Source organism: Egretta garzetta, unplaced genomic scaffold (genome assembly GCF_000687185.1).
Source record: "Egretta garzetta isolate BGI_Z169 unplaced genomic scaffold, ASM68718v1 scaffold26, whole genome shotgun sequence".
NCBI lineage: Eukaryota > Metazoa > Chordata > Aves > Pelecaniformes > Ardeidae > Egretta > Egretta garzetta.
Window position 1 is genome coordinate 957,676 of NW_009260070.1, and position 13,942 is coordinate 971,617.

Genomic DNA, 13,942 nt, shown 5'->3' on the forward strand with positions numbered 1-13,942 from the left:
TGATAGGACGAGGGGGAATGGTTTGAAGCTGTGCCAGGGCAGGTTTAGGCTAGACATTAGGAAAAACTTCTTCACCGAAAGGGCTGTCAGGCTCTGGAATGGGCTGCCCAGGGAGGTGGTCGAGTTCCCCATCCCTGGAGGGATTTAAAAGAAGGATGGATGAGGTGCTGAGGGCCAGGGTTTAGTGGTGGGATGGCAGGGTTAGGTTAAAGGTTGGACTCGATGATCTTAAAGGTCTTTTCCAACCAAAGTGATTCTATGATTCTAGAATTCCCCAAGGTTAATTTTGCTTTCTGATGCTTGCCATAGCTCCTCTTGCAAACTGTTTTTTTCTAACGATCCGGTGAAGATCGTCACGGCGAAAGGCCAGTATATGTATGACGAGAACGGAAGGCGGTACCTTGACTGCATAAACAACGTTGCTCACGGTAAGTTAACAGTCACGTTACTTGATACCGTGCTTTTCTAAGCAGAGCGAGGAACAATCAGGACTTTTTACCACAGTTGCACTGTATTGGGGGAGGGGTTTTTAACCGGCAAAGTCTAGGCACCTCTCTTGAGCCTGTAGTTGGGGAAATTACAGCTCAAAGTCAAATTTCTGTGCCAATGTGCTTTCCAGATTTGCTTCCTGTGCTGTCTTCCTAGAAACTTACTTATCTACAATTTACAGCTGCTCCCCCCGCCCCGTGAGCGCTGCAGTGAAGCACCCAGCTGTAAGACTAACACGTGGCCTGGCAGTTTGTTGGTGTGTAGCTGTTCCTACGGGTACCGTCACAGGCCCACTGCTCATGTGGTGCCCCATTTGTCTACCGTGAAGTAGCTGTCTCTTCATTATTCAAATGTCTAAATCCAAATACCAAATGCGACGCTATTTGCTTTAGCACACCCATTTCCAGTATTCCGACTACAAACCGTATAACACAGTAACAGGCAATTTCAAACTTTCTGAGCAAGAAAAGCAAGTTTTAAGTGACAGCTTTCAAGGCGTACCAACATTGTCTCCTGCTGACAGCCTCATTAATGCCCCACTGACGAAACGTGCTCATCAGTGCCAACAGCTCTGTACGAACAGAGAAGCTCAGTGTTAAGTCAGCGCGCGTTCGTTAATGAACACCGCGCGCAGGATGAACGCTCAGACCACTCTCTGCACTCTCTTGCAGTTGGACACTGTCACCCTGATATAGTAAAAGCAGCCCATGAACAAAATCAGTTGTTAAATACAAATTCTCGTTATCTTCACGACAACTTGGTCGATTATGCAGAGAGACTTTCAAAAACGCTACCTGCGAAGCTATGCATCTTTTACTTCTTGAATTCAGGGTAAGTGAGGCATATCGGAACCGATACTCTGTTTTCACTAGTTGCATACGGACAAGCAAAATACTTCATTATCAGCAGCCAACGGCACGATCCGGTGTGGGTAACTAGATAGATACCGACAGAAAACGTGGTTCGGGGGGGTGGTTTTTGAAGAAACCATGGTCCTTTTTAAAGCTTTGGTGACTCGCAAGTTCACGTTTAGCAAGCTCCCTATCAGGAGAGTAAGCTAGCGCTTTATTTAAGAAGGGTTTTATTCTGTTTGTAAGGCCTTGGGACTACAAGACATTAAATATTTACAGTATTAGTTTCTGGTCTGACTGGTCTTCTGAACTGGGAGTTACTTCTATTATCAAAATTAAAAGTAACTGTATTTCTGCTTTCTGCTTGGGGCTGAGCAAACTACAGAAAAAAAAAAAAAACCAAACATAACTGTTTCTGTACTCCAGCTTTTTAAGATGGATTCTGTTCTGGCAAACAGTCCTACCTAATGAGTGGTGGTTACTGAGGGATCTGGGAGTAACATGCATAGAGTTCTGTCTGTTCTCTGCAGACGCAAACAGCATTGCAAGGGAGGTCAAACTTTTTAAAAACTCAAGCCATCCACAATGCAACACTTACTTACTAACTTTTTCAATTTTAGATCTGAAGCTAATGACCTTGCCCTAAGATTGGCACGACATTATACAAAACATGAAGATGTTCTAGTTTTAGACCAGTAAGTATGCTGGCAATTTTATCTGCTATGGGGTACAAGGCTCAGTTTTGTTCTGCCATCACAGCATTTTTGAAAACCTGTTGTAGTAGAAAGACTGGAACCAGGAAGTTGAGGGAAGGAATTTTTTCCCCTCTGTTCAATATTTGTGGGACCAGCCCAGAGAACTGTGTCCAGGTGGGGCTCTCCAGGACCCAACAGATGTTAACATCCTGGAAGGAGGCCAGCAGTGGCCTGCCACCAATGGGTAGGGAGCTGGAAGAGTTTAGGCAAATTGGATTTGTTCAGCTGTAAGGTACAGCTAGAGGGAGATCTTACTGTAACTATAAGTGTCTAATGGGAGGGAACAGAAAAGATGCAGCCAGGCCTGAAAATGCATGGTAACAGGAAAAAAGACAATGGGCCCAAGTTGAAACCTGAGGAATTCTGATGTGACACATGGAAAAAAAACCTTTTACCATGAAGGTGGTCAAATATTAGAAGGGTATGCCCAGAGATTAAAAACTCCACTGTTGGAGGATATTTAGAAGCAGGCCAGACACATCCCTTCCACTTGTTCTGCAGCCTTGTAATCCTGCTCGTGACTTACGCTGCTGTGATTCTAGTCACCGGCCCTGGCAAACCAGTGACAACGAGTACAGTCCCTCTGCATTCCCTATATTCAGATGTGCAAAAAAATTCAAGTACTACTACGCTGATTGATAGAAATCTCAGAGCTTTTCTCAGCTTAAGCATGACTGTATTCCCACTGGGTGACAGAGCCTAGCTACTCTTTAGCTGTCAGTACTGCTAATCCTAACGAACTCTTGATACTGAGGAAACTACTGCTTAGTTCTACTAATTGTTTTTTAAGTGCTTACCATGGACATCTGACATCCTTGATTGACATAAGCCCATATAAATTCAGAAATCTAGAAGGACAAAAGGAATGGGTCCACGTGGTATGTACTTCAGCCTGTAACTATCAACTACTTGTCAAGTTAATGAAGTCTTACTTAATATATACTGAATGTAGGACACTGTTCCTTTGTATAGGCTCCTGTTCCAGACACGTACAGAGGACTTTATAGAGAAGACCATGAAGATTCAGCAACAGCCTATGCTAATGAAGTGAAAAATATCATTGAGCAAGCACATATGAGAGGCAGAAAGGTAAAAAGTGATTCCCTTACCCACTTTCTTGCCTTAGAAATGAGCGCGGCTGACTGCCGCTGCCGTTTGGGATTACTGAGCTAAGCGGTATGGACTTGTCAAAAAGCAAAAGATCACGTAATCATGCAAGAACCACCTACTGACAAAGAGCTCGCTAATTGTTAACACAATTTCCACAACTTTCTGTATTGGGTTAAAAGCATTATATGCTACCTATGTTTCAGATTGCTGCATTTTTTGTCGAATCCCTGCCCAGTGTGGGTGGTCAAATCATTCCACCAGCAGGCTATTTTCAGAAGGTTGCAGAGTAAGTGGTCATTCCTTATCTTAACTTTTTAAATTTAACATACTTGCTAAATATGGATGATTGATAGAGAATTTCTCTGCCTGCTTAGCATATAGCTTGACAGGCAGGAATCAGCCAGTGCCTTTATGTTAGAATGTAAGCTTTGTATGGCAAAGACCTTCTTTCAAACACATGATACAGAATATAGGCCTGTACAAGTTGGCTTCCTGGAAGTTTGCGAAGTAATGCTTTCTGCATGTTCTTAAACAGCAAGTATCATGTTCTGTTTCCTCTTAAGGGACAATAAAATCTTTTCTGTTACAGGCACGTGCACAAGGCAGGAGGTGTATTTATTGCTGACGAAATTCAAGTTGGCTTTGGCAGGGTTGGCAAGCACTTTTGGGCATTCCAGCTTCAAGGAGAAGATTTTATACCAGATATTGTCACTATGGGGAAACCAATAGGAAATGGGCACCCTATTGCCTGTGTAGCAACGACAAAAGAAATTGCAGAAGCATTTGCAGCCACAGGAGTAGAGTACTTTAATACAGTAAGTAAAAAGTTGGCCAAACTATCCTTTTCTACAGGAGTCTAAGTATGAAATAAATTAGATAATCATGCAGCATTTTTATTAATCTTTATCACCCACACAGTTACTGTTTACATTACTTGTGTGTTTCTAGTATATGACTTTCTGTTTACTGGCTCCATCTGATACAAAGGGCAGTATGGTCCTTCTATGACTGAGGCTACACTTTCAGTGACAGGATTGCATTTTTCTTGCCTTTCCCTGGCTATGTGTGTTCTTCTCCTGAACTCAGTTTGGAGGAAACCCTGTTTCGTGTGCGATTGGATTAGCTGTGTTAGATGTCATCGAGAAGGAACACCTTCAGGCTCATGCCACAGAAGTAGGAAACTTCTTGATGAAGCTACTCAAGGAGCAGAAAATCAAGCATCCCATCATTGGTGATGTCAGGTATCAGTGCCTTATTTACATTTTTAGCTGCTTTTTGGTTAGTTCAGTCCGTCAACAACTCAATCCAACTGATGTGGTTTTATTAAATTCATTCAATCTGTGTTTTCAGCAAAAAAACCAGCCTGCTTGTGCATTAGATTAAAACAAACTTGAGCTTATCAAAAAGTCTGATATACTTTGCCACTCTAGGCCAGTACTGCTTTATTGATTTATTAGTTGCTAAAGGAATTCAGTTTTCTGTTTGAACTCTTACTTCAAGTGCATAAAGAGCAGAATTAATGAGCTGGATGGAAAAATGTTTAACATCATGCCCTGTGCTGGCACTCTGAGCAGATAAAAGTCTGTACTGAGCAGCAGTATCTTTTCAGTCACTAGCCAGACATCAGGTAACTCTCATGCAGTATAGGTTTGATCTCACAAAAGCCCTTCTCAAGTTTTAGTTCACTTGCAGTTCTTCCTCTGACACATATTGACTGTATTTCCTTTAAAGGGGTTCCGGCTTATTCATTGGAGTGGACTTAGTCAAGGACCAAGCAGAAAGGACCCCAGCCACAGCAGAAGCAGAGTATCTAGTAACAAGGTACGAGGGACAATCGCAAAGTTCCCCAAGGCGCAAGGCAAGCACACCCTTACAAAGTAACCTGGCCACCCTGTAGCTGTTAAAATATAGCCAGCTGGCAGCAAAAGAAACCAGTCAGTGCAGAAGGGTGTTGTCTGGACAGCCTGCATGCTGATGCTTGCAAGTTTGTCTGAACTACACACAAAGGTAAACATAATTCTTTGTTATTGCTCTTTCCAGACTTAAGGAAGAATATATTCTACTGAGTACAGACGGGCCGGGAAGAAATGTGCTTAAATTCAAGCCTCCAATGTGCTTCAGTATGGAGGATGCAAAATTTGTTGTGGACACCATTGACAAACTACTAACAGGTAGTACAGATCAAAACTGCTTTGTAGAGGGTTGCTGCTGGACTGTCAGTGCTGAGCCTGCTGTTCTAAGTGCTAAAACAGAGCCAAGATGGTAGATGCTGAGCCCATAGGAAAATGAGTCTTAATCAATACAAGTTTAAAATAATAATTCAGACATGAAGGCTGAAGTTCTCTAACAAAACTAGTTACTCCACAGACGCTTATGCCTTTTAAAATAGCTTTGCTTTGGCAGCAGTTGAAGTGTTTACCCATCTGAACAAGGGGAACTAGTAAAAGCTGTCCAAATTTCATTCTGACAGCCATTATCTGTGCACATTTGCCACTTTAGCTTTTTATAGAACTTCTGCATGCTCAGTATTAACCAAGTCAGTCCAAAAACTTGTCTCTAAGTCATGAGTTTGCTAAATTGGTACTTATTCTCTCCCCAGATATGGAAAAACAATGTCCGAACCAGTAGAAAACACCCACTTGATCTACCTGAGCAGGTATTTATTTATATTACACAGAATCACAGAATTCACCCTTTACTATTTAAAAGTTATGGTTCTTAAACAGAACATTAATGGTTGGACTTTATGATCTTAAAGGTCTTTTCCAACCTAACCAATTCTATAATTCTATGAACTTCACAAGCTTTGTCACTGGCAGTAGAGCAGGACTAAGTTTCCTCAGAGATGCTTCTACATGCAATTAGTTTGCAGGAATTTCTGGCAATCCAGAAGCATGGACCAGACTGGTGTACATCTGCCATTCACAGCTACCTTCTATCAGAGTCTGGCACCTCTAGTAACACTAGATGTATTCATTTGTTTGCAAGCTAGGTCCAGCATGTCCCAGAAATGCCTACCACTAGAGCATGCTATGCTTGTCTGGGAAGCTTTAAGAGTGGCTGGGTTTAACCACTGGCATGCCAACAACACGCCCATCAAGACAAAAACACAGCTTTTATGCTAGCTGCTCAGTGCCTTAAGTCTCCAGCCAGAGGCTGTTCCAGCTGCATAATTATATGTCAGCAAGTCTTCCCTTAACTGTCCTTAAGGGCAGGAACACCATACATTGTGTGCACCACAATTTGGGAGTCTCCACTTACGCTAACAGCTTTATGAAGAGCTATGAACAGTACTTTTACTACTATAGCTCCTGTTTTACTTAACATCTGACTTTGAAATAGTATTGCCTTCTGTTCTCTTGAGCATTGTTGACTACTTGGTAGGATCATTTCATGTTCACAGCTGTTATCTCATGCTTAAGCATCAATTTACTCCTTTAGTCAGAAGTTTGTGGGCATCAGTGAGACTGAGTCCTGCTAAGCCTTCCAAGCCAGTCTTGGTATCCGCTGAGGTGCCTTGCTTACAGAGAACATCTAGCTGCAACTCATTTTGCCACACTCCTGAGCACAGTGCACAGTTACAGTTAACACCTCGAGATCACCACCCTTCGGTACACTTAGTCCTTCTTCAACCTGCTCTGACTAAAAGACAACCACATGCCCAGTGAAACTCTAGGTACCTGGACAGGAATGTACCTAATGTAATCATCATCATCAGTCTCATCGCTGGTGACCTCAACCACCATGCTTAGATTCACAGTGCTATGGCCCTGAGCTAAGGAGAAAAATGCTTTTAGTTCAGTACAATATTAGTATAGCAGGCATGAGAAAAATGTGTTAATATTTTATTTAGCAAGTTAATGGAAAGACATACAGCTGTTTGTACTACTTATTCTCAAGAACAGAAAGATTACTCAGTGCCAGTTTAACTCCATGGCCTAATGTGCTTGTCTGCAGTCTAAACTAAGCAAGAAAAGCACCTTTATTTTCTACAGGAAACCAAGAATGCAAAAAGCCTCTTACTAAGTACAGTACTAGTATGACACTTACATATAATGTAAGCGAAGATGAGGCAATGAAGTAGATTCCTTTTAATGATGCTTTTACAAAAAACCCATAACATTATTTTCTTTCCATAGGTTTCAAACAATGTTCAAGATCATCTACTACGAAACATTATTCTACTATAATAATGCACATTTAATCTTCATCCTAGCATGCCTTAAACCAGATAAGTTACCTTTGATTTTGTTATTTTCAGTTATGTTATTAGTAAAAGCTTTAGGAGAAATAAATTTTACAAGAGCTTGTTTCAATTCTGGCAGAAGTGTGGAATTGGCTTTTATTTAAAACAGCGTATCTAAAACTGATTATAAATGAATATATTTCTAGTAGCTACTATAAACTACATTTTCTAAATTCATGCTCTTTCAGGTTATGACTTTTCAAAAATTAAGATGAGCCAACAGTTTGGGGTTTTTTGTTTGTTTGGTGGGGGGTTTTTTTGGTTGTTTTTTTTTTTTTTAACATCTGCTGATACCTATGCAAACACCATTCTAGCTGCCAGTACACACAGCCCTTCCCAGGCTCCTCTGACCAGTTTCAGTAGCCAGCTTCCTAACAGAGTCCCTTACTGCCACTATATCCAACAAATGGTCTCAGTGACCAGATTAAGTCAAAGACTTCCATCTCAAATTCGTAACATCAAATGCACAAGGAACAGACAGCTGAGGGCCATGGCTCCCAAACCAGCTCTTACAAAATAGTCTGTCCTCAAGAAACATCCAAGTAGGATTAGTAAATTACAAGTACATTACAGCCATAAGCAACAACCTTGCATACAAACCCTTGCTTTCACCAGACAATTACATGTTCCTTGTATCACAAACTTTATGCTAAGAAGGAAAGCCAGCTCTGCATTTAAGTACCAGTATCCTCAATTTCTGCTTAAGGCCACATCACCTGTCAAGGAAGCATTACCCAAGAACCTACTTCCGAGAAGCACCAACATAACAGCCAGCTGACAAACTACTGCTGATACACTAGCCAGAAATACTGCAGCAGTATGGTCCTGATACCAAGACAAATTCCCTGTTGGAGGGCAAACTGTTTGCTAGAAAAATACTCTGCTACCCCTTACTTCATAAAAAAAACAAAAAGGATGCAATAAAGCACCTCAATTTTAGATCTTGAGACAGTAATACTTTTAAATACTGTACTCGTTTCAGTCGTCTGCATTTTTTAAATTTGCAAGTTGGGCATTAGGTTACATATTCCAGCTGTATAAAGTTGTCATGTCAACCATAAGATTTAAAATCTGCTGCATCTTCTTTATACTCAAGATTTCCACTTAACCCCAGAAAGTCTTACAGGCTCTAACTTTACAGCCCGTTTTCCTTTTCAAGAACAGCCAGCAGGGAGCAGTGTATTCTAGTCCCTGCAGGAATAGCTGCATCCCTTGTTAAAAAAGTGAAAAGGTCACTAGTAACATCTCTTCGTGTCTTGTCTAAGCTGCTTGGTTTGATTCCACTTCTGGTTCCCATTTGTTCAAATACAGTTTATTAAAAGAAAAAAATGGTCATATTTTAGCTTTAAAAGGAAAGTAAAAAATCAAATTCATTGCTGCCACAAAGATTAGAAGTTTACTTTGTGCAGCAGCACTTGCCACTTAATTCGTACACCTGAGATTGGGACTGTTCTGCAGCAAGACAGGCAAATCACATGACAGTTATTGCCTTAAAATAGTGGTAAACTACTCAAAAAAGGAGAGCGTATTTCTAGCTGGTCGCTCGTCTCTAGAGAAAGAGCTGCCTCTTTAGAGGCAGCTTTGTTGTTTTTCCTCCCACAACTTAGAGGTAAGTTCTTTAGCCTTTTTTGATAGACAAAAAGGCTGCAAATATTCACACTTTGCATTGGTAATTTAATGTCTAACCTGCCTTTCAAGGCAGGTATACACGTTAAGAACTGGCGGAGAAGTCTGCCTCAAAACTGAACCATGAAGGAAGAGCAGAGCAGCTAGCCTCTTAGCTCCCTCCTGCAGTGCTGTCTCACCTCCCAAGCCCTGCCTGAAACCTACGCCTCTGGCTCCTCCGAGCCCAGCCCTGCCACACAGACACTAACAGTCACGCTGGGCCTCTGTACTTGTCCAGAACACAAGCCACCACCAGCACAGCCTCCACAACAGCTGGGGCTTTCCACCGAGTTCTCTTCCATAACCTCCAGGCAGAAGTGACTGCAGTTTTCAGCTGCCACTTAACCGCACAGGAGCACAACTACCAATACAGCCTTCTAGTTTTCAGGTTAAAAACATTTTATCACAACTCTTCATCTATCAGTGTACTGCCATGAACTAATTTCTGGGAACAGTATACTGGCATTTTACTAACACATAAGCTGAAGAATGGCACAAGACACTAGATTACGCCTTTTTTATTTCAAAAGCTAGGATAGCTTCAATATCCATGTCATGGTGAATCAGAACACATGTAAAATACCTTACAATACATTAGATTCCAAAAAGGTACCAAAAAGTACAGTAAAATTAACACTTCCATTACAGGAAATGTGTGACACAAAAACAATACAAAATAAAAAGGTGGAAAGTGACACTGGTTCCCTAAGATGCATCTCAATTCTGTACAACTGGAGTAATGCAGAGTCCATAGTTAACTCCAAGAGGCAGTCCCTAGATGCAGAGCTGCAGCTTTAAGCAGACCCTCAAAATCAGTTTCAGTTTAACCTATTAATAAAATCATTAATTATTATCTTCAGCAAGGCTGAAATTTACACACCACACTGTCTAGACAACTAGTTATCTGTAAGTATTAAACATGTAAAACATTTCCAGGGAGCTCTTCCAAGTAAGATGCACATTTAACAGGCCATAGAAATTTATTGTAAAGTTAAATTTGGTACAGAACTGAAATATCCATCTACAGCATTGTATACAAAACCTATGCAGTCATTTTCCAAAAGAGACCATGCCACTGCATACCTGAATAAGTTTGATCAATATGGCTTGTAGTTATTCTGATGACCACCACGTCTTGGTGTCTTCCCATAATTTGCACTGCCTTGACCTATGAACAAGAAAACAAATGCATTAAACTGCTAATTAGTTACGCTTGCTTATACCCAATACAGTTCTCTTTACTTACTGTAATCATAGCCTGGTCCATATCCATAATACCCATATCCTGAATAATCATAGCCTCCATAGCCACCATAACCTTGCTGATAGCCGTATCCTTGATTCCCATAACCCTGGTTCCAGTAATTGCCATAACCTTGATTCCAATTTTGACTTTGAGCTATAGAAGGGAAAACCATCCACAAAATCCCATTTTAGTACACACAACTTATTTAGAATGTGTCCATACTAAAGTAGTGCGTGTGGTACTTACCGCCGCCTCTTCCGCCTCTGCCTCTTCCGCCATAGCTACCTCTTCCTCCACCACTACTGAACTGTTGCTGCTGGTATACTTCTTTTGGCTGTGCTACCTTAATCTCGCACTGAAAACAAAAACAAGGCAGAGTATGTATGCTGTCTTGTAGCAGCAGCACCCAACCTAACCACCCTGGAAAGCCAGAGGTTACTCTGGAGGCAAAGGAGGTGTGCACGCTGTGCTCGGCCACGTGCCCAGGGCTAACGCACGTCCAGAATGCCACCCGGGCAAAGGTAAGTCACTGCTGGCCATTCAAAGCAGGCCACTGCTTGCAGAGTATTTTATACTGCCAATTCCCTACCATCAGCTTCCCCGCAGAAGGGAAAGGTTAGTCTCTGCTGGCCCTAGAAAGTAGGCCACTGCTTTCGGAGTATTTTAACACTGCCTATTCTCTGCGATCAACTCCCCCACGGAAGAGGTGCCGAGGCCACCTCAGCACAGCCACTGCTCCTGTAGGAGCCAGAGGCTGGGCCCCATCCCCGCACAGCCTCCAAGACCAGGCTGTTGCTGTGGGACCGCTTCACCTGAGCTCCATGGAATGAACAAGGCTTCGAGAGATGCAACAGAACGAGTTTTTCTGGCAGCCTTTGTACGCTCTGTATGCTGAGCATCTGTGTTGGACTGTACAGAACACCTACCAACACATGAAATTGTCATGTATCGAATACTAAGAACAGCCAAGAACAGCCAGAATTGACATTTCTAAGACAGGTTCCCAAGCTGCAGTTCAAGCTGTCAGCCAGCTCCCTAGCTCCTGAATCTGCACAGGTCAAAATGAAAGCTACTGCTGCTGTGAAAGAACAACTCCCTGTGATAGCAGCACCTGAGCAAGCCTGGCCTGGAATTCTTCACCACAGGAGCTTTAAGGTAACCTGCTCTTTTTATTATCACTATGACACAAAAACAAGCCATAGTTACAAGATATGGATAGGATTTCTCAGCTCCCTTGGCACATAAAAGCATTAAGCTCTCCTGAAAACAAACTTTATCGCCAACCATGGTGTCTTGACAACTATCAGTGCATTAGGTTTGCCGAAGTTTATTCTGTACCGTCAAGACCAGTCTTAAACCAAGTGGAATCTAAATCACTCTGGCAGACAGTATAACCAGATCTAACAGGGCTCTGAATTTACTTTATGGTCAGCGCTGGCTGTGGAGCAAGGGAAGAGAGACACCTCCAGCCAGCACACATCATTTGCCTCCAGTCCTCTTCTCATTAGCTTAACAGAAGAGCCCCTATTAGTGCCCATCCCACAGATGAGCACTGGCAGCTGTTCAGAGCATCTCACACCACTTTTATAGTCGTGCACATAAGCAGCTGACCAGGTACAGGTTGCCATAAGCATACATTTACTCTCTGGATGCTTGCATTGGGTTTATGCGGTGAGGTTTCTGTAGCAGGGAGGGCTGCAGGGGGGATTCCAAGGGAAGACACCAGAAGCTGCCCCCACATCAGACAGAGCCAGCTTCAGCCAGCTGCTTACACAGTTAGTGTCTGTAAGCCTTGAATTTATGCAAGTGCTCTATGCTGGAAATAGGTATGTATCTGTGGAAATGGCTTATATTGCTAGCCTGATACATGTGGAAAGAGAGGCTTATTTATGTATGTAATGAATTCAGTTAGATACTTTACATACAAAAGCCCCTAGAACATAGCAAGTATTAAAGCCACAAGTATTGGCAAAGAACATTGGTAGCCTCTGCGACTGAACTTATGGCAAAAAAACCACCCTGTGGTAAATTGCAAGCCACCCTTATTGTAATCTGGGTATCTTGAAATCAGAGGTCTACAAAATCCTTTTCAGATTATAGATGTAGTGAGGTACTATACTCAGTAACTTGGACAAATATTTGCAAATCAAAGTTTCTACCTTGCTTCCACTGACGTTATGGAATTTCTTCTCCAAAACCTTCTTCACCGGATCCTCTTCCTTGAAAGTGATGAACACAAACCCCCTCCTTTTGTTGGTCTTCGGATCCATCGGAAGTTCAATTGCTTCGATCTGAAGACAGGAAATACTGTTTTCAGACTTGTATTTTAGCAGAACAGCTAAGTACATGGCATTTGTGATAGGAAAGTTACTTTTTATTTTACTATCTATGCATAATATGCAACACCAAAGTTGTGGTATTTTTTCTATACTAACACTGTCTTTCAGACCAGAGGTTTCAATTTTTTAACTCTGAAAAACAATTTTAACATCAGCTAAGTGGTCTGAGTTAGAGACAAGGGTATCTTCACTAGCAGTGGAAGCAGCTAGTGCAGTATGTCCCTTCTTTGCTCCCAAGATGGGAAGCCTCTGGATCAGTTACAGAAGGCTTGATACATCTGAAGTTAATTTAATTTGCAACTTGCAAATTATTAGTAAACTAAACAGCAACTGGAGACTGTACATTTCATCAGTGTTTACCAAGATAACATTACACACCTCTCCAAACTCTCCGAAGTATTCCCTGATTTTCTCTTCTGTGGCTTCTGGGTTTAGTCCACCAACAAATATTTTCTTCACTGGATCCTTCTTCATCGCCATGGCCTTCTTGGGGTCAATTAGTCGTCCATCTAGCCTGTGTTCTTTCTGTTCCAGAACCTGGAAGATAGTTTAATAGGATTAACTCAAGCGGAAAAGTTTCCCCCAGAAGTTAAGAATCTGAAATATGAAGCTTAAATTCACCTTTTCAACACTCCCAGGTTCTTTGAAGAGAATAAATCCAAAGCCTCTGGATCTTCCTGTGTTAGGGTCCATCTTTATCGTACAGTCGGTTACCTCACCAAATTTGGTGAAGTAATCTTTCAAGTCTTTTTTGCTTGTATCCCAACTGAGGCCACCAACGAACATCTTCCTGAAATTTCAAGGAGACAAGAGCTATTTAGATTCAGGAAGCACTACGGAGAAGCACGCACAGCAAGATGCTCACAGTACACACCTCGGCAGCATTGTCAGAAACAGGACCGACTGTTGGAAGCAACACACTTTTGCATCCTGTCAAAAGCTAGTGATACTACAGGAGTGCACAAGGGCAGGTTCCCCCCACCCTCTTTTTGAGGGAATGACACAATGCACCCTGAGGTTTATTACAGGCTATAAAGAAACAGGAAAAATTGCCTGAAATATTCCTTACATGCTTTCAACAGTATTCTGTTATTTGCAACAAAGCAGTACTGATTATCAAGTACTGCCAGCTCAGTTTTTGGAAAGGACCTAGGATCGTTCCTACTCCTTTGAAAGCATTCAGAATAGAATAAGGCATCAGAAGCAACTACTTCAGCTCTTCTAGGATTTGGACAGATGGC

At 41.9% G+C, this 13,942-nt stretch overlaps 2 protein-coding genes across 5 annotated transcripts in view; one reads left to right on the plus strand and one right to left on the minus strand.

The window, feature by feature from the left end:
- Positions 1–7,603, plus strand: part of LOC104128431 (5-phosphohydroxy-L-lysine phospho-lyase) — an 8,005-nt gene extending 402 nt beyond the window's left edge. Inside the window, exons 2-13 of the mRNA XM_009641216.2 lie at positions 310–428; positions 1,161–1,320; positions 1,961–2,035; positions 2,886–2,973; positions 3,068–3,184; positions 3,409–3,491; positions 3,795–4,020; positions 4,292–4,446; positions 4,937–5,026; positions 5,246–5,376; positions 5,805–5,861; positions 7,345–7,603. Of these exons, the coding sequence (XP_009639511.1) occupies positions 374–428; positions 1,161–1,320; positions 1,961–2,035; positions 2,886–2,973; positions 3,068–3,184; positions 3,409–3,491; positions 3,795–4,020; positions 4,292–4,446; positions 4,937–5,026; positions 5,246–5,376; positions 5,805–5,833 (1,209 nt within the window). The 5' untranslated portion in view covers positions 310–373 and the 3' untranslated portion in view covers positions 5,834–5,861; positions 7,345–7,603. The remainder of the gene's footprint in view (positions 1–309; positions 429–1,160; positions 1,321–1,960; positions 2,036–2,885; positions 2,974–3,067; positions 3,185–3,408; positions 3,492–3,794; positions 4,021–4,291; positions 4,447–4,936; positions 5,027–5,245; positions 5,377–5,804; positions 5,862–7,344) is intronic.
- HNRNPAB (heterogeneous nuclear ribonucleoprotein A/B) overlaps positions 1–13,511 on the minus strand; it is a 26,616-nt gene extending 13,105 nt beyond the window's left edge. For 2 of the 4 annotated variants that reach the window (XM_035896693.1, XM_009641215.2), the window contains exons 1-6: positions 13,323–13,511; positions 13,080–13,238; positions 12,522–12,653; positions 10,609–10,717; positions 10,363–10,515; positions 10,200–10,284 (exon numbers count right to left, since the gene is read on the minus strand). In XM_035896693.1, coding sequence (XP_035752586.1) covers positions 10,214–10,284; positions 10,363–10,515; positions 10,609–10,717; positions 12,522–12,653; positions 13,080–13,238; positions 13,323–13,487 — 789 coding nt within the window. In that variant the 5' untranslated portion in view covers positions 13,488–13,511 and the 3' untranslated portion in view covers positions 10,200–10,213. Of the gene's footprint in view, positions 1–7,696; positions 9,945–10,199; positions 10,285–10,362; positions 10,516–10,608; positions 10,718–12,521; positions 12,654–13,079; positions 13,239–13,322 lie in introns of those variants that run through there. The other 2 variants (XM_035896692.1, XM_035896694.1) reach the window with 2 other exon arrangements.
- Positions 13,512–13,942: the final 431 nt, after the last annotated feature.